Source organism: Lactuca saligna, chromosome 8 (genome assembly GCF_052625555.1).
Source record: "Lactuca saligna cultivar CGN05327 chromosome 8, ASM5262555v1, whole genome shotgun sequence".
NCBI lineage: Eukaryota > Viridiplantae > Streptophyta > Magnoliopsida > Asterales > Asteraceae > Lactuca > Lactuca saligna.
Genome location: NC_136424.1, coordinates 140496969 through 140516100, shown reverse-complemented (window position 1 = coordinate 140516100; position 19132 = coordinate 140496969). Strand labels below are relative to the sequence as shown.

Sequence of the window (19132 nt, the reverse complement as noted above, 5' to 3'; positions counted from 1 at the left end):
GTATGAAGATTCATGACACCCATACACATTGTAAAAAAACCCAAAAATATCATTCAAAAACTCGTTAAGTTAATGAAACATATACATTGCGGAAAGTCTTTTTTACAATCAAAATTACACTATTGAAACCACCATAATCCCAATAAACATTAGAAATAGAACCAATAACAACTATTGTGATTCATGATATAAACCTAAAGCCAAAATCCATCACTTCTACTCTCACAATACAAAGGAACTTTATATCTAAAGGAAATCCAAATGAAAGCCTGAGGGAAAAGTTGGTAGCTCGTAGCATAAACAAAGTAGTTGCATCACAGTAAAAACTTTTCTGAAGACCTTAGACAAATATTTTGTTAGGGTGCAACCAACACACATGAAACCATGATATTCATTTACAAAGCCTATCCCTTTATGAAAGATTATATAAACTGCCAGTCATAACTTACAAGTCTCAGAATCAATCTAAAATAGATGCTCATTATCAAAGCTAAATTCAAAACAAGAAGCCCCCCTCCCCATGTCCTAATTTCAAAATAACAATGTAGAAATAATTTCCTGAATGCAACAAGTATAATGTCTTACATAAAGTATATGTCATAAATCTTTATAGATATCAGATCTTAAACGCGAAAAACTAAAAATTACAATAAGGTATTAGGGGACATGTGTTCTTTAGTAATTAACTCACATTAGTGGGTGTAGACACAAAATTCAAAAGCTTACCCATCATCGACTTTAGAATAACGAGAATATGATATCCATTAATAAGGAAAACATCCATCCAACGGAAGATAAAGTAATTCATTATCCTCGCCATTTTCTATAACAAGAAAATCTAAACATACACCTGCACGCATAATTTAAATCACACGATTAGAAGGTTCACCAAAGACCAATATATAGTTTTTTTTTTTTTTGAAAGTTACATACTTCTCACAATATCTTCCATGGTTTCCACAGGAAGAGAATCACAAGACACCCATATTCGGTTTTTTTTCATCACCTTCGATACAGATGTTTTTTGAATATCAATTGCATTAGGAATGACTTGTGTTACAATATCCTTTAAACACCAAAAAGGATAGTTAGTGAAACTGGTGGAATAATCCGTATTGGGTTGATTTTAAATTAAGGTGAAGATTGAAGAGAAACCTTTTTTGTCAATATACCCATCAAGAATCCATGTATGTTGGTGAGTACTACAACCTCAAATTTTCCAGCAGCCATCCGACAACATGCTTCATAGATTGTTGTTGTTCCAGGTACCATCAAGGCGTGCTGTAAAGGCATCTGCTTCATTTTCAGACCCCTGTTTAAATGCACGTCAATCGTTAAACATCATTACTTTGGAATTATAGTTAATTGAGTTTAGGATGTTCAAATTTGGGAGTGCTCGTTGCTAGAGAAATAACATTGTTCTTCTGAAAAAGTCAAAGAAATTATTATTTAAAGAAGGGTTCATTCTAAAATAGGTATGAAAGGCGCATTTGTTCATTTTAATTTCTTGTGTTTATCTAAAATTTATCATTCTTATACTGTGTTATAATTTATTTGCAAAAATGTTGGTTTGGTCGCAACAAATATAAAAAAAGGTAAATACTACCTCGGAGAAAATCCTCGTGCTGCAGCTTCTATAACTTTCTCGAATTTAGTAAGATCGGACATCCCCATATTATAAAATAAACCGATTACCTTGCCATTCTTCTGAGTAACTGGTAATTGTTTAAAGCTTTTATCTTCCATCTCTTTAAGTGCATTCACAAAGAGTGTATCAGACATCACACAAGATGGGTTCTTTGACATCACCTTTGAGATAGGTGTGTTCACCAAATGAATCTCAGAAGCAATCACTGTTTTTACAATATCCTTCAAACAAAAAATGGTTAATCAACCTCCCTCAACATGGTAATGTTATTTTATCCTACATTGTAGGATAAACTCTTACAAATGGCTATATATGTTGCAGCCTCCCCTCTCTCCATAAGGGCTCTTTTGGAGAAAGAATAACAAGCTCCACATATATTTACATGGTATCGGAGCGGGGGGTCTTGCACCCCCGTAGCTTAGCACAACCCTGTATATCCTCATCGAGCCTCCGACTTTGAGTGGGGTGATAATGTATCTCACATCAGTATAACATAGTCTTATGAGTGACTATATATGTTGGAACCTTTTATCTCTATATAAGGCCTCTTTTGGAGAGACAATGTTATGCTCCACATATATTTATATATATATGTGGAGTCCAATACTATCTCCAAAAAAAACATGTTTGGAGAGAGGGGAGGCTCCAAAATATATAACCACTTAGAAAACTGTATCACACCAATATAGGATACACAAATAGGTAAATGATGGCTTGACTTAAAATTTAAGACAAACCTTGTATGTTAGTATCCCAGTTGGTAACCCATTTAAGTCGGTGACTACAAGAACATTAGCTCTATGAGCACTCATCTGATAGCAAGCTTCATAAATAGTTATGGATGGAGATACTATCAAGGCCTCTGATATGCCCATTTGCTCCACTGTCTTCTCTACTATTGAAACCCTATCAAAATGCATGTTATCATATTAAAGCATAGTTAATCAAGATTTAGATGTTTAGTTGAAAAACGGAGAGTGTTTGCTTTATGTTATATTTTCAGAAAAACTATTTGTCCCTAATTTCAAGTATATCGGTGAGGTCCTTCATGGAACGAACAAAAATTAATTGTCATCGAAAGGCAACCAACATATTTTTTTCTCGCTAATGCTAAAATATGAAGTAGTGACTAATTCATTGTTGACGTACCACATATTAATGGATGGTTTTTTGTTTTTCTTATCATCACCCTTGCCATTCACAGCTTGAAGTAGATTACTTGATTCATCAAGGGAACCTAAATTTGCTTGTGGTTGAGGGGGGACTAAATCATGAAGAAGATTATTTAGATTTGGAGCTATAGTCGCCTGAGCAGAAAGCGCAATGTCAGGACCATCAGTCCCATCCCATGGAACATTTTCACTGACACTTGGAAGTGGATTTCTCGATTTGTCCGAGGGATGTACAGTTGTATTTTGTTGAGATGGGTCGACTAAATTCTCACAAGAATCATTGGGATATGGTGAATTAGTCACTTGCGAAAAAGGTGTAAAACCAGGACCATCAGTCTCATCCCACTCGTCGTTACTATTAACACCTGGAGGTGGGTCACTTGATTGCTCCGGGGGACGTACATCTGTATGTTGTGGAGGTGGGGCCATTAATTTATCAAAAGACTGATCGTTTGGATATGGTGAATTGTTGATACGACTATAAGGTGTAAGACCAGGACCATGACTTTCTTCCGACTCCTCGTTGATAATAACACCTGGAAATGGTTCACTTGATTCCTCAGGGTTTGTAAGGTCGGAAAATATCTCATTAGGATCAACGTTAGGATATGGTGAATTGGACACATGCACAAAAGGTGTAAGACCAGGTCCATCTGTTTCATCCCACTCGCCATTGCCATTAACACTTGAAAGTGGTTCGCTTGATTGCTTCGGGTGACGTGGCACAACTGTAGGGACGACTAATTTATCATAAGGATCAACGTCGGGATATGGTGAATTGGACACGTGCACAAAAGGTGTAAGACCAGGACCATCTGTTTCATAGCAATCAACATTTCCATTCACACCTTGGAGTGGTTTACTTGATTGCTCTGAGGGGTCTACAGATGTATGTTGTGGAGCATCGGGAAATTTATGTTTTGTATTAGTCGTTCTTGTATTGGGGAGAACACCACCCTGTATACTCAGTGAATGGTAAATAAAACCACCATCTTCATTGTTCTCTCGAACAAGCAAATGTGTCCCTTGTCCTGCATTCATAGTTTAAATCACTTGATTAGAAGGTGCAACAATTACTTGGTACCAAAGGTTTTTATTATGAAACTAAAACTGAGTTATGAATTGAATTACAAAGCAACGTTAATAAACTATTTATAACAAGTCAAAAAACTGTAAATGAAACTAATAACAAAGAACTAAATAACCAAGTGAAACAAAAATGAACATGGAATTTTTCCTACTGCATACAAACCTTGCAGTACAATCTCTGGAAAGATATGCTCGGGAAGACTATCATAGGACACAAAAATTGGCTTCTTGCTCATCACCTTTGAGACAGGTGTGTTTACAATATCGATACCACAAGGAATGATTCTTGTTACAATATCCTTCAAATACGAAAAAACGTAGTTAGGGAAACTGATGGAGCAATCAACGATGGATTGGTTTTAAATTCATGTTGAGATTAAAGACAAACCTTTTTTGTCAATATACCACTGAATATCACATTTGAGCCAGTGAGTACCACAGCATCATTTCGATGTTTAATCATCTCACAGCAGGCGTCGTATATAGTTTCGGTTTCAGGTATTATCATTGCATAGTCTGGAGGCAATTCCACCACAGTTAAAGCCCTATCGGAAACACAACATGTAAAATATATTATTTTAAAACACGGTTAATTGAGTTACTTTTTCAAGAATGAGAAAATATCTTCAGCAAAAATGAGCCATTTCAGACAAAATAATAATAATAATAATAATAATAATAATAATAATAATAATAATAATCTCTCTATTCTAATAAAAGAGTAGTTTTTAATTTCTTTTTGACATGTATCACCACATTAAGCGTCATAATTAATGCAAAATTTATTTTTTTTATCATGTTTCACCTTATTATATCTTATAATTAATGCATATTATTTGTTAACATATTGATTATCCATTTCAAAGTTCAAACTTTAAATTTTATCATTCTAATTACATTAAATTAACAACATTAAAATAAAAATTAAAATAAAATTAATACAAATTATAAAGTGATATATAATTCTACATATTTATTTAAATCAATAATTATAATTTTATATAACTAAAAAACCTCTTAATTTTAAATTTTAACTATTAAAATTTAATTAAATTTATAACCGTGGTTCCCACAGGTTATAAACTACTAATACTAATAATAGTACGTGTTTTTTAATTTAAATGTTTATTGTTTATCCAAAAATACTCATCCTTAATTAGGTGTAATAATACTTTATTTTCAAAAAATGATGTTTTGCTTGCCAAAAAAAAGGTAAATGTTACCTCTGTGTGACTCTTTGCACTGTCGCTTCTACAACCTTGTCGTAATTTTCAACTGTTGTTTCGGTATTTGCGGTTTCATCAAATAAAGATAAAAGCAGGTCAAGTAAACCAATAACCTTATCATTCTCCACAACAGGTAACTGTTTAAATTGTTCTGTATATGCGTAAATTAATTCACAGGATTAATAAGAAGGTTCACCAAATTAACACCAAAATTCAACATACAATTCATCCTAAATACTGTTACCAACCTTTCGCCATGTAATTCAGGGCTTCCTCTACAAGAGTATCAGACAAAACGAAAAATGGGTTCTCTGTCATCACCTTTGACACAGGTGTGTTCACCAAATCAATCTCATGAGCACTAACCCTTGTAGCAATATCCTTTAAACACCAGAAAAGGTAATTAACTTTATGTAAATTAATTGGTAAATGTGTGGGTGATTATAAATTCAAGACAAACCTTCTTGGTCAATAACCCAGAGAGAAACGCATCTGAGTTAGTAAGTACAAGAACATCAGCTCTTTGAGCAGCCATCTGACAGCAGGCTTCATAAATACTTGTGGTTTCAGGTACTATCAACGCCTCTGATAGATGTAATTCTTTCACTTTCTTGCTCCTGTTCAAATTCATGTTATTATTTGGAAATCAAATAGTTACTAATTCATCTTGAAAGTACCTTATGAATTGGATTAATCCATTATTAGTTCGATCATCACTGTTGCCAATCACAGAATGAATTGGACCCTTTAACGGTAGACATTCCTCCTCGTAATTGATCAAGCCCGAAAGATTCACCAATGGTGCAGAAAGAGGTCGAGCATTGGATAAATTCATTTTGAGCCGGGAGAAAGAAAGTTTGCTGGTGGAGTGTTAAATATAGAAATTACATGGTGTGCGCATGGACCGGAGATAATGAAGTTAACGTGAATACAAGGGGTTGACTTTATATAATGTTTACAAAAAACACCTTTGGTTTTATGGATTTTTCACTTAAACACCCCCGAGAACGGAAATATGTAAAACAAGTGCTAATGTGCTATAGTGTTGAATGTAGTAAATTCAAAACGAGGAGCCTTTGTGTGGTGGTGGACTGACATAGTCTAGTAGTTGTGAAGTTGTGGTCGGTTTAAAGAGACATCAGTTCATTAATTAACAGCAGGCAATAGAAACATTCGATTTCGTACCTCTTTATACCTTCGGTTACTCCAACTCAAAGTTCACCATTTAGCGTAACATTGTAGTAAGTTAGATATAATACGATAGTCTTCCGCTATACAATTGTGGATAACTATCAATAAGTTATTTAATAATCGATATAGAATATTATGTATGTATATTTAACAGTTAAAGGTTTATAATGGAGGTTGAGATCTTCAAAACAAAAGAAAATACTCAACATGTATTAATTTACAATAATTGACTATTGACTTTATCAACACATATTCAGTGAAGTACAATAAACTTTTGGAGTACATTATTAATAAATCAGATTATTTAATAAATTAACTTGACAAGAGTTATTTGCATATGATAGCATATATATTGAATTTAATCAGAATAACTATTAAACTTTCTTATCAATGTCAAATGTGTACAAAGAAGAACTTTAACTCCACACAAGTATGAATCTTTGTTGAGATTAAAGACCACATCGGAAAGCATGACAATATATGGTAATTAATGTGAACCATGAAGATTTCAAAATGAAGAAATATAATGAGATGTGTCCATATAGTTTTTAGTAATAATTTTCGAACGTAATACTCTATTGTTTTTTAAATAGTTAAACGCAGTTATTTAAAATAAGATAGTTTTATCAAATTGTAATGGCAATATTTCGACTATTAAAAAAAAATATCCAATGACAAAGTAGTTCATTGAAAGTGTAGATATGTTTTAAACTAATATATAACTCGTGGGAACCACGGTTATAAAATTAATTAAACTATTATAGTGAGAACTTAAAATTACTCTCTCTGGACTCCGTTTTTAGCATTCTTTTTCCCAAAATTACTATTTTAAGGAGTACTACTATTTTCTTTTTGGTTGTATTATGTTGAAGTAATTCAGAAGTTTGATTTTATTTGTTTTGCACGTGAAATTAGAATAGGAGAATAAATCAAAGCCATGTGACAGATATGCCCCTGGTCTTTAGGAAGTAGCTGTTAGTTCCTGATTTCTCTGCATCTCTTTAGTTTAAATTCCCAGGCATTGTGTACGTTGAAATTACTCCTTTTTCTCTTGAATAGTACACAGAAAAAACCTTTGCCTATTGTTCCCTTCTCTGTAAAAAGTTTTTCTCTGTCACTTCTATTTGCAGGAGCCTCGTGAAGAGCCTGGAAAACCAACAAAGTGGTATCAGAGCAAATCCTGGTATATGCCCAAGTACCAGTCCCAAGAAGAAATGACAGGATCCAGTAGTAATGGCGAGAAAGATAGTCAGATCACCCTACACTATCCCATGTTGTCGAAGACGAACTATGGAGCGTGGGCAATCAAAATGAAGGTGTTTATGCAGGCTCATGGTGTATGGGAGGCGGTGGAGCCTAGAGCTGCAAATACAGCTGTTGACACAAAGAAAGATAAGATGGCGTTAGCAGCAATTTATCAAGGGATACCTGAAGATCTCTTGATGTCATTGGCTGAGAAGAAAACAGCCAAAGAGACTTGGGAGGCTCTGAAAACAAGATTTGTAGGGGCTGACAGAGTAAAAACAGCAAGAATTCAGACTCTAAAGGTTGAATTCGAATCGCTTACCATGAGAGAATCAGACGATGTGGATGAATTTACAGTGAAAATTGATAACATTGTCAGCTCAATGCGTACTCTTGGTGATACTGTAGAAGAAGACTATGTGGTGAAGAAGCTACTCAGGGCAGTGTCGACCAAGTTTCTCCAATTAGCCTCTACCCTGGAACAGTTTGGTGATCTAGAAAACATGACAGTAGAAGAAGTCATTGGAAGATTAAAGGCACATGAAGAGAGGCTAAAGGGCCATGCTGATAGTGATGATCGAAAGCTCCTCTTGACACATCAAGAGTGGTCAGAGAGGAACAAGAAGAAGAGTGATGGAGACTCCAAATCCAAATCGAATAGAGGAGGTTTTGGAGGATCACGGGGACGAGGCAGAGGCAAAGGCCGAGGAAGACACAATGGAGGGCGTGGTCGTGGTAGAAGCGGGTCAAACCACCACATGGAAGGGAATCATGGGGCCTCTAGCAGTCAAGACAAAAGTGCAATACAGTGTTATAATTGCCAGGAATATAGCCATTACGCAGTTGAATGCAAAAACCCAAGAAAGGAGAGAAATCATAAGAACCACCTGATTCAAGAAGACTCCGAACCTGCACTGTTGCTCATGTCCTTGGAAGGCAAAGATAAAGTTGATGAAGTCTTCCTGAATGAAGAGAAAGTAAATCCGAAATTGAAGACCAATGGTGGAGAGTCAGCCCAATCAAGCATATAGTATCTTGATACAGGGGCAAGCAATCACATGACAGGAGATGTGAAGAAGTTCCACCACCTAAACAAAGGAGTACAAGGGTATGTTAGATTCGGAAATGAAACTAAAGTAAGAATTGAAGGAAAAGGTTCCATAATTTTTCAGTGTAAAAATGGTGAACAAAGAAAGCTTCAGGAAGTGTATTACATACCTGATTTATGCAACAACATAATCAGTCTTGGGCAGTTATCTGAAGATGGAGATGAAATTAAAATAAAGGAACCTTTGCTCTGGGTTCATGATAGAAGAGGAAGATTGTTGATGAAGGTTCAGAAATCCCAAAACCGTCTTTACAAGATAAAACTGGAAGATGTCAAAAATCAATGCTTGATTGCCCAATGTAAAGACCCATCGTGGCTGTGGCATATAAGGTTAGGCCATGTGAACTTTGCCTCCTTGAAATTAATGTATGAAAAAGGAATAATAGAGGGAATTCCTAAGATGATCATTCCGTCTGAGCCCTGTGAAGGGTGTCTTATGGGAAAATAAACACGGAATCCTTTTCCATCAAGTACGAGCTTTAGAGCAAAAAGAAGATTGGAGCTGGTCCATGGTGACTTATGTGGACCGGTTACTCCACGAACCCCAGCAGGTAACAAGTACTTCATGTTACTGGTAGATGACTTCAGTAGAGTAATGTGGGTGCACTTGTTGAAATCAAAAGACGAAGCATTTCAGACATTCAAGAACTTTAGAAACAAAGTTGAAGCAGAAACAGGTGAGAAAATGAAAGTGCTTAGAACAGACAGGGGAGGAGAATTTCTCTCAAATCAATTCACCTCGTATTGTGAAGAAACTGGGCTCGGTCGACAGTATATGTCACCCTACTCTCCGCAACAAAACGGAGTGGTCGAAAGAAGAAACCGATCGATACTTGAAACGGTCAGAAGCTGCTTGAAAACCATGAAGGTACATGATGTACTATGGGGAGAAGCCGTAAACCATGCTGTTTATGTGCAGAATCGATTGAGCACAAAAGCCCTGAAAGAATCGACACCATATGAGACGTGGACAGGTCGGAAACCACACGTTGGACACATAAAAGTGTTTGGGTGTCTAGCTCATATGAAGATTGTGAAAAATCACTTGAAGAAGCTGGATGATAGAAGTAAGAAGGTGGTCTATCTCGGCACAGAAAAGGGGTCAAAGGCTCACAGACTATTAGACCCTGATACAGGATCGGTGTATGTAAGTCGTGATGTGATATTCGAAAAAAACAAAACCTGGAATTGGGGGGAGAAAAGCAAAATTAAGTCAATTCCAGGTATGAGGTTTACGGTGGATGGTTTCAATTTCGCTGAGTCTGGGGAGCTTGAAGACGAAGACGTATTTGACTCATATACCCCTCTAAGTGATTCCGGGTCATTTGATACCAGGTCGCCTGAATCGGATAGTGAAGAACCCGCTACTTCCCAAATGGACTCACAAGGGAGCCCACACTTGATTAATAGTCCAAACACGCCCACAACACTCACTGATCAATATATGTCCAACAAGCCTGTTACGACTGAATCACCAATTGGACCACCTGTTCAATCGACGACTCCAAGCACCGCCTCAAGCTCCACCGACGGTGGTGCCCCAAAGCGCTATCGCACACTCACCGAGTTGTACGAGAATACGGAGGAGATACTAATACCCCCTGAAGAATTACTCATGATCCGTAATGATGAAGAACCAAATTCGTATCAAGAAGCGATGACTAGAGTTGAATGGGTCAGAGCCATGAAGGTGGAATTAGCGTCTATCAAAAGGAACAAGACCTGGACCCTCGTTGACCTCCCAAAAAGGCGAAGTGCAATTGTTCTGAAGTGGATATACAAGGTTAAAAGGGAACCAGATGGAAGAAATTCAAAGTATAAAGCAAGAATTGTGGCGAAGGGATACGTACAGAAACAGGGTATTGACTATGAAGAGGTATTCGCACCAGTAGCTAGAATCGAGACTGTGCGTGTAATTTTGGCTCTTGCAGGGTCAAATAGATGGAGGGTTCACCATCTCGATGTAAAATCAGCGTTCTTGAATGGGAAATTAGAAGAAGAGGTCTATGTAATCCAACCTGAAGGCTTTGAGAAGAAAGGTAGTGAAGGGAAAGTGTATAAACTCTCAAAGGCACTTTACGGACTAAAACAAGCACCCAGAGCTTGGAATGCTTGTCTTGATAGACATCTGAAGGTCTTAGGTTTCACATGATGCCACCAGGAATATTCAGTGTATACAATGAAAAGGGGGGTAAAACTCTAATTGTGGGAGTTTATGTTGATGATCTCACTGGAAGCTGCTCCAAAGACATAGACAATTTCAAACAGGAGATGAGAACTAAATTTGAAATGAGTGACCTCGGTCTATTGTCTTATTATTTGGGAATTGAAGTCAATCAAGGTGAAACTGGTATAACCTTGAAAGAGGAGGCATATGCTAAAAACATTCTTATTAAGACCCGCATGATAGACTGCAATGCTTCGAAAATCCCTATGCATCAAAAGTTGAAACTAGTCAAGAACCAAGAAGATGAATTGGTGAATCCCACCGAATATAGAAGCATAGTTGGTGCTCTAAGGTATCTAACACACACACGTCCTGATCTTTCTTTTCCAGTTGGGGTAGTGAGCAGGTTTATGGAGAAACCAACAATGAAACACTTTCAAGAATTGAAGGCCATTCTTAGATACATCAAAGGTACTCTAAACTATGGTCTGTCATATACCCGGGGTAATGAAAGAGTCACACTCACAGGGTATTCAGACAGTGATTTTGGAAAAGATATGGAGGGTGGAAAGAGCACAGGTGGGACAACATTCTATATGAATGGGAACTTAGTGACATGGTCTTCACAGAAGCAAAGAAGTGTAGCCCTATCATCTTGTGAAGCAGAATTCATGGCTGCAACTCAAGCAGCTTGTCAAGGCATTTGGATCCAACGATTACTCTCAACTATTACAGGACAAAGGGTACATCCAGTTGTCTTATTAGTTGATAACAGATCTGCTATTGACTTAATGAAGAACCCAATGTTCCATGGGCGAAGTAAGCACATTCATATAAGGTACCACTTCATTCGAGAATGCATTGAAGCTGGGGAAATTGTAGTTAGTCATGTGTGTGGCTCGAAGCAGAAAGCAGACATTCTCACCAAGTCAATGGCAAGAGTGAAGTATGAAGAAATGCGAGAATTAATTGGAGTAAAGCCAATCACCACCTCTGAATTAAGGGGGAAAATGTTGAAGTAATTCAGAAGTTTGATTTTATTTGTTTTACACGTGAAATTAGAATAGGAGAATAAGTCAGAGCCATGTGACAGATATGCCCCTGGTCTTTAGGAAGTAGCTGTTAGTTCCTGATTTCTCTGCATCTCTTTAGTTTAAATTCTCAGGCATTGTGTACGTTGAAATTACTCCTTTTTCTCTTGAATAATACACAGAAAAAACCTTTGCCTATTGTTCCCTTCTCTGTAAAAAGTTTTTCTCTGTCACTTCTATTTGCAGGAGCCTCGTGAAGAGCCTGGAAAACCAACATATTAGCTAAGAGTCAACCATTCTCTTTGTAGTTTTTTATGTCATCCATTCGTTGTGCGCGACTGACTTTTAAATTTTATAAAAATCATATATAATTCATACAGATTTGGATTTCGACGAAATTCATATTTTCGGGATCGGGATGACGTGTACTTCTTAAATCTTATAAAAAGTCAAACAAACTACTCTTTATATAATATTCCATTAAACTTCTCTTTATTTTCTCACTTAAAAACCTTTTTTTTTTTTAATTTCCAGAATGATTGAAAGGAGTGGGTGTTTTAGTAATTTAGTAATTTAACTTCTTTTGTTTACACTTTATATGAAGTTCAAGATTTGAATTCTTGTTATACATTCAAGGAAAGACTCGACAATTTACAGAGGATGGAAAAGCATCGTGTCTGTTTTGGTAAATCTTAAATACATGGGTGGGGCATGTTTGCACGTAGGAAGATACAAGAATGAGAAATGGTATTTTTTTAAATTAATATTATTTTTATTAAAAAATAATAAAATTAAATCTTGTGTTTTTTTTTCATATTTGGAGATTCTTGAATATCGGGGTGAATAGGTGAGGCGCAGTGTAGCAGATTTAAGAAAGGTCACGTCTCACAGGAAGCTTAGGCCAGTGAAGAAGGTGAAAAAAAATTCCTTTAAAAAATTTGTTTTATGTGTTGTATCAAAATGATTATATAATCAATTTATGAGATTGATAGTTTTTGTTTGCGTTTTTTAGGTGACTCAAGGTCTCTTTATGTGGGGAACCTGCCAACTACCATTACCAGCCTTGAAATTTTTCAAGAGTTCATGAATTTTGGTAAAATCAACTTGAATTTCTTAATGCACTTATAGTAAATGAGCTTCTACTTTTAAATTTAACCCTGAGTTTGATAAATTTCCCCCTGTCCCACATGGTGCTAACAGGTTCATTTCAAGAGGCTTTCAAAATGGGGAACCTACTTGAAGAGTACAATCAAGATTTGGGACATATGACCCTTTATAGAATATTAGGTAAACATATTTTCTTCGTAAATTAAGTTTTTATCAATTGAAATTAATGATTTGATGTTTGGCTTGTTATTTTAACGGAATCCTTTTATTAATTAAATTGAGTTCTATTGATTTCACCGGAATGGAATCAACCATTCCATTCGATTCCAAGTATATCTGATTCTAGGGTCACTTTTTTTTTAGCTTAACCCATTAAGTCGTGTTTGTCCCCATTAAGTCCATCAATTATAACAACACAATATGTGAAAAAACAAATATATATATATATATATATATATATATATATATATATATATATATATATATATATATATATATATATATATATATGGTTTTAAAGTAAAAAGAATTTACATTTTATGTTTATTTTTTGAATATAGCATACTACTCATTGTTAAAAAAATGATCATTTTTTTAGAACTGAAACATTATATGTAATTTCTTTTCTCAGGTCTTTGTGGCAAAGTTCAATACATAGATACTGATATTGATGAAATTTGTGAAGAATGGTTGACTTTTGTTACATGCTTCATTTATCGGTGATATTTTGTGTCCAAAACAATATAATAGTGAAATGTTAGGTAGCATCGTCTCTTGACATATGGTGTATAATGTTTTTGTTAACTGTATGAAATGTTAGCTAGCATCCGCTTTTGACTTATAGTGTACATACAATGTTTTTGATAAATTGTTTGACATTTAGATGAAATTGAAGGTTTGGTATATATTTGTTTCTTTATTATTCATAAATGCACGTAAATTTGTATCGTAAATGTAGACCGTAAATACGTATCGTACATGGTTGTTGAAGCTTATGGCGCGCTAATGTGTGTCTTATTCCTTTATGACATGGGCTTTAATGATATGCAAAACGTGTCGTAAATGCGCGTCATAAGGTTACAACACCTAAAAGTGTGTCGTCTTCCTTTTATGATAGGGTCTTCCTTGATACGCATTGCGTGTCCTAAATTTACGACGCGCAAAAGCGTGTCGTCTTTCTTTATGACTCAGCCTTCCTTGACACGCATTTGCATATCATCTCTGCGTTTTACGACAATCAATGCGTGTCATTAAAGGGTATTTTTGAGGTTGTGTTAAAATATAAAAATTGACTAAAAGCATTTAAAAAATGGTTAAAAAATAAATTTGGGTGAATATGATATTTTTAAAGTTAAAATGGATACATATGATATTTTGATTTTATGTTGGATAAATATAATATTTTGAAGCTTAAAAAGACAGACACTAAATTTTCCCAGAAAACAAATACTACACACATGAAGCACCTCAAATAGCAAAATGCTATGGGCCCTTTTTCCACTTACGATTATGCTTTTAGTCAAAAAAATCCAGGTATCTTTATATTCACCCGGCCTAAATAGAAATTCGGTTCAGGTATCGATTATAGTTTCATTTGATATTTACCTAAAACCCGACCGGTATATCCGAACATCTGGCCTAATTTATGTACCAAACCCTTGCTAGTCTTTTTTGAATAAAATCTTTTGCTTGATTGTTAAAAAAAAAGTGTCAAAATATTTTTTACTTTTGAGTTGGAATTATTGTAGGTTACTTCGATTTTGAAACTATCAACTACTTTTACGTTGGCTAATTAGTGAAAATATATTGAGGTGAATCTCATTAACATTTTGTACAAAATACCCAGGACCGATCCTAGCCAATTTGAGACCCAGGACGAAATAGAAGATGAGACCCTTGAAATTACATAATTTTATAATCAAATGATTTCATGTACTAATTCACTAAAATGTACAATTATTTGATGTTGCTACCGCTTAAAAAAAAACTTCATCGATGAATGCATGTTCGAAGACTTTCAAGTTTTGATAAATATATCTTTCTCGATGCATAACATAGTTATGTCATGTTCATAAATTTTCATTAGGCAGAAAAAGTGAACAAAGCCACTATATTTGTACCACATTAGAGATATACCTAATCGAAGAAGCAAGCCATAAGACACATCGACAATTTGAGATTGCAATACGGTAAAAAAAAATGTCTCTAAAAAGATTTGTAAACGAAAAAGAAAGTTGATTATGTTTTACATCTAACTATTGAACTTTATATTAAAATTGTTACCATAGTAATACCAAATTAAATATGAATAAAAAAATTTGATTTCTACAATGAAATTAGCAAACATGATAGAAATTTAAAAAAGTAAATAAATAAATAAAAGGAATGAAAAGGGAATCGCTTGCGTCATTTTGAGAGCCAAAAACAACCTTTAATAATTAATAATAAAAAATATATAAAAAAATCAAAACATATTTCTTGATAACTAAGAAGTTGTTTGCGTGGGAGGCACACAACATTTAATAGATTATTAAGTAAAATATACTATTAAAAATTTTAAAGATGGATTTCACAAGGATCGAACCGGACGTCTACAAATTTAATTACTACCAATCTACCATCTCAACTATAAGCGCAATATGCTTTTTTAGCCTCATATTATATTGTATATCATAAAAATCGTGTGTATATATATATATATATATATATATATATATATATATATATATATATATATATATATACATTAATCGTAAATTTTAGGGGCCCGAGATTTAGCGAGGTCCGGGACGGTCGTCCAGGTTGTCCATGCCCTAGGGCCGGCTCTGATAATACCACATCATTTTTATAAAAAAAATAGTGATCCACTAGATAATGGTCTAACAACAACAAAAGTATCACAATCATCAAGTTAGTTAATCAGCCTTACTTCTTGCGACTAAAAATAAAAAGTTCATCAATTTTACTCGTAAGCACAAATACGTATAAATGCAGTGCACTTATAAAACATGAAACTTCATGTGTACATATATGCAAAAATCATAATACTTAGAATAGAACATTTATAAAACTTGATTACACATGAAACAAATTTTTAACAAAAAAGGCGGGGTGCGTACCACATGATACAATAAGAACTAATGTAAATTGATCCGTAGTACTTACTTTGCTTGATTCAAAAGGCCAACAGAGATGAAACAAGTTGCAATTGCACGATTAGGTAGGGTCATATATATGGGTATCGGAATATTTAATGAAAAAAGAAGGAAGAGTGTATTGTTTGGCTAATTAAGATCTTTCTATCAGTGAATTTAATATCCCAGACAGGCTCCGACTTCTCTTTCTCACTTCAAACGAAGGAAGAAACCTTAGAGATGATACTTTCTTGAAAAAAGTGCACTCCATTTGTCATCCCATTCATGTTCTCTAAAAACAAACTAGAAAAAAAGAAAAGAAACTACAAGTAAAATGTTCATTTTTTGAACAATACTTGCTTGTTTTGTTGAAATATAATGGATTCTTAACCTCTGTATATAACTATGGTAACTAAAATAGGAAAATATAGCGGGTCTCTTCTCAATTAGCTTTCATATCCTTTATATCTTGACTTCCTGACCTCTTCTCGAATAATTAGAAGTGCTGAGACAAAAGCTTTATCGACATTTGGAGACAAAGAAACCGAATACTTTTCTTCAGCTTTCACTTCTTTTTTGTGTGTAACTTCAGTATGTAGCTGCAATGTAATCGAGTACATTATGGAATTGTTGGAAATAATTAACTTTGCTAAATTGATCATGTTTATAGAAAATAAAATGTTATTCTTCCAGCAACCCTGCCAACAAACCTTCACCTGACATCATCATGCATATGTGAATAAGGTACTCTCAAGGCAACTAGATCGATCACATTTGTGATGGAAAATCACATCACTAAATCCGTATAAATTATAGACGTTAATATAGTCCAAACATTATTAATGATAAACATCAAGCAATTAAATTTCATACCTTGGCAAGAATTGTAGATTTATCTTGAGCCATTATGATGGAAGTTCCATCTTTAAAATTGTCATAAACTCTATAATTGAATGTGCTTTCAGTCATATTAGATGTCATGAATACATCATATCGGAGTGATTTAAACCCTCTTGTCTTCTTCACAGTGAAAAGCCTATGGTGCTCATGGGGATCTCCCTTGTAGGCTTGACGTCTTCTATGCATGGTAATATGCTGCATTTATGTATTAGGTGATAAATATATCTCAACATCAAGCAATTATATACCTATCAGCGTTTAAGGGGTGATAAATATATGAGAAATTACCTTTGTTGTGAAGGAAATGACTGGTGTGTCTGTCTCGTCTACCATAATGCGTTTGCCACTTTTCTTCTTACTTGCTTTAAATATAACATTTCCTTCTTCATCACTGATTTTGAACTTGTCTTCCACCTTGCCGTTCTTTTCAAACGTTAACTCCATGGGATAGTTGGAACAATATTTCTGATCTACAATTACGACAGGATATTCAGGCTCCTTGAATACTCGATCAGGGGTTCCTTTACTAGAATGATCGTCATCTGATGAATAACATGGGCTAGACGCGTAAGGGCTAGACATTGTCACGGCTGTTCTGAGCCCAGATATGTGACGATCACCACCAAAGGGGTTGAACGCCAACGAGCAGTGGTTGTTTACGGAATAGGTTGGTTCCCATAGACATTAATTAATGTTGCAGATGAATCGGCATCCTTGAAATATAACTACTGTCCGACCGACGTTAACGGGTTTTCATCAATACGTTTGGCTACTTTTAATTCCTGTTTTCCTCTTGACTTGATCAAAGATAGATGGTCAAGTTCTTTAACAAAATGATGTACCTTTGAATATATATTCCGAATATAGTGCTATTTTGTTAAAAAAAATCAAATAATAGTAAAAAAGTTTTTTATTATTTTTTTTTTAAAACATTTAGTTGGATCCATTTCTGTTTTTTATAGTTTTAAATTTATGCACTTGTTACATTGCAAATATATATATATATATATATATATATATATATATATATATATATATATATATATATATATATATATATATATATATATATATATATATATATATATATATTTGGTAGGAAGGTAAAAAAAGTTTTTTTTTCTACATATTTTTTTCGCGAACAAACAAAATGAATCATTAGATGATTCATTTGTAAGATGATTCACAATAAAAAATTCTCAAAAAAAATCTTTATAATTCATTTATACAATGATTTTGTTGTTATTCACTAAAATTATCATAAAAATGAATTTTTTCTTAAATTACTTAAAAATGAATCATAAGGATGTTTTTTTGGGAATTTTTTTCTTGTGAAACATCTTACAAATAAATCATCTAGTAATTCATTTATTTTGTTCGTCAAAAAAATATGTAGAAAAAAAACTTCTTACCTTCCTACCAAAAAAAATTTCTTACCGGATATATATATATATATATATATATATATATATATATATGTTTTAGTTATTCTATTCTAACTAATTATTGTGCGGATATCGTATGTTATGTGAATTAGTAAGAAAATAACTTATTTAGCAATGCGAATACGTTCAACCTTACAAAAATATCGTTATTTTCATGCATTTTCACTAATTATTATTTACTTTTATTTTGACACATCGTTTTTCACTAAATTTCATTCTGACATAATACGATCCAATAAAATATTCTGTCAACACTTTAACTGAAATAAGAATTTTAATAATAAGTGTATAATAACATTATAGACGATTTAATTAGTGACAATGTGTGTTAATGCCAATAGTTATGTAAGATTAAACGTATTTATATTATTAAACAACATAGTTTCTTTATCATTCTTATACTATATGATATATGTACAATAATTAGTTAGAATATTTGAACCTACCAATATTTATATATATATATATATATATATATATATATATATATATATATATATATATATATATATATATATATATATATATATATATATATATATATGGGAAAAGTGAATATACCCTTAAGGGTATATAAACTTAGGTACCCAAACCCACCATAATATGCCGTTTTGTTTGATATATTCATTATATTTTTCTTAAACATCAATCTCTAACTTGATTTATTTT

The 19132-nt window shown here is 33.8% G+C and overlaps 3 protein-coding genes across 3 annotated transcripts; 1 reads left to right on the top strand and 2 right to left on the bottom strand.

Annotated features, from left to right (window-relative positions):
• Positions 1-411: 411 nt before the first annotated feature.
• LOC145008077 (uncharacterized) lies at positions 412-5991 on the bottom strand. The gene is made up of 12 exons (XM_078966703.1): positions 5813-5991; positions 5596-5752; positions 5384-5516; positions 5133-5286; positions 4298-4454; positions 4073-4208; positions 2798-3851; positions 2386-2554; positions 1607-1869; positions 1156-1312; positions 934-1066; positions 412-850 (listed from the first exon to the last, which is right to left on the bottom strand). Exons 1-12 carry the CDS (start codon positions 5968-5970, stop codon positions 765-767), a joined length of 2757 nt encoding a protein of 918 aa, XP_078822829.1. The 5' UTR covers positions 5971-5991; the 3' UTR covers positions 412-764.
• A 1549-nt stretch (positions 5992-7540) lies between these two features.
• On the top strand, positions 7541-8602 carry LOC145010148 (uncharacterized). Its single transcript, XM_078968725.1, has one exon. The coding sequence runs from the start codon at positions 7541-7543 to the stop codon at positions 8600-8602; it is 1062 nt and encodes a 353-aa protein (XP_078824851.1).
• A 7658-nt stretch (positions 8603-16260) lies between these two features.
• On the bottom strand, positions 16261-17820 carry LOC145011940 (protein LURP-one-related 15-like). The gene is made up of 3 exons (XM_078970685.1): positions 17307-17820; positions 16992-17213; positions 16261-16717 (listed from the first exon to the last, which is right to left on the bottom strand). The coding sequence occupies exons 1-3, from the start codon at positions 17598-17600 to the stop codon at positions 16565-16567; spliced, it is 669 nt and encodes a 222-aa protein (XP_078826811.1). The 5' UTR covers positions 17601-17820; the 3' UTR covers positions 16261-16564.
• Positions 17821-19132: the final 1312 nt, after the last annotated feature.

Coding starts and splice junctions, on each gene's coding strand:
- LOC145008077 (XM_078966703.1), bottom strand. CDS start 5,970: ATGAATTTATCCAATGCTCGACCTCTTTCTGCACCATTGGTGAATCTT. Junction 4,209..4,297: donor GTGGTATATTGACAAAAAAG/GTTTGTCTTTAA, acceptor TCGTATTTGAAG/GATATTGTAACAAGAATCAT. Junction 851..933: donor CATGGAAGATATTGTGAGAA/GTATGTAACTTT, acceptor TTATGCGTGCAG/GTGTATGTTTAGATTTTCTT.
- LOC145010148 (XM_078968725.1), top strand. CDS start 7,541: ATGACAGGATCCAGTAGTAATGGCGAGAAAGATAGTCAGATCACCCTA.
- LOC145011940 (XM_078970685.1), bottom strand. CDS start 17,600: ATGTCTAGCCCTTACGCGTCTAGCCCATGTTATTCATCAGATGACGAT. Junction 17,214..17,306: donor TCATTTCCTTCACAACAAAG/GTAATTTCTCAT, acceptor ACATAAATGCAG/CATATTACCATGCATAGAAG. Junction 16,718..16,991: donor AATCTACAATTCTTGCCAAG/GTATGAAATTTA, acceptor ATTACATTGCAG/CTACATACTGAAGTTACACA.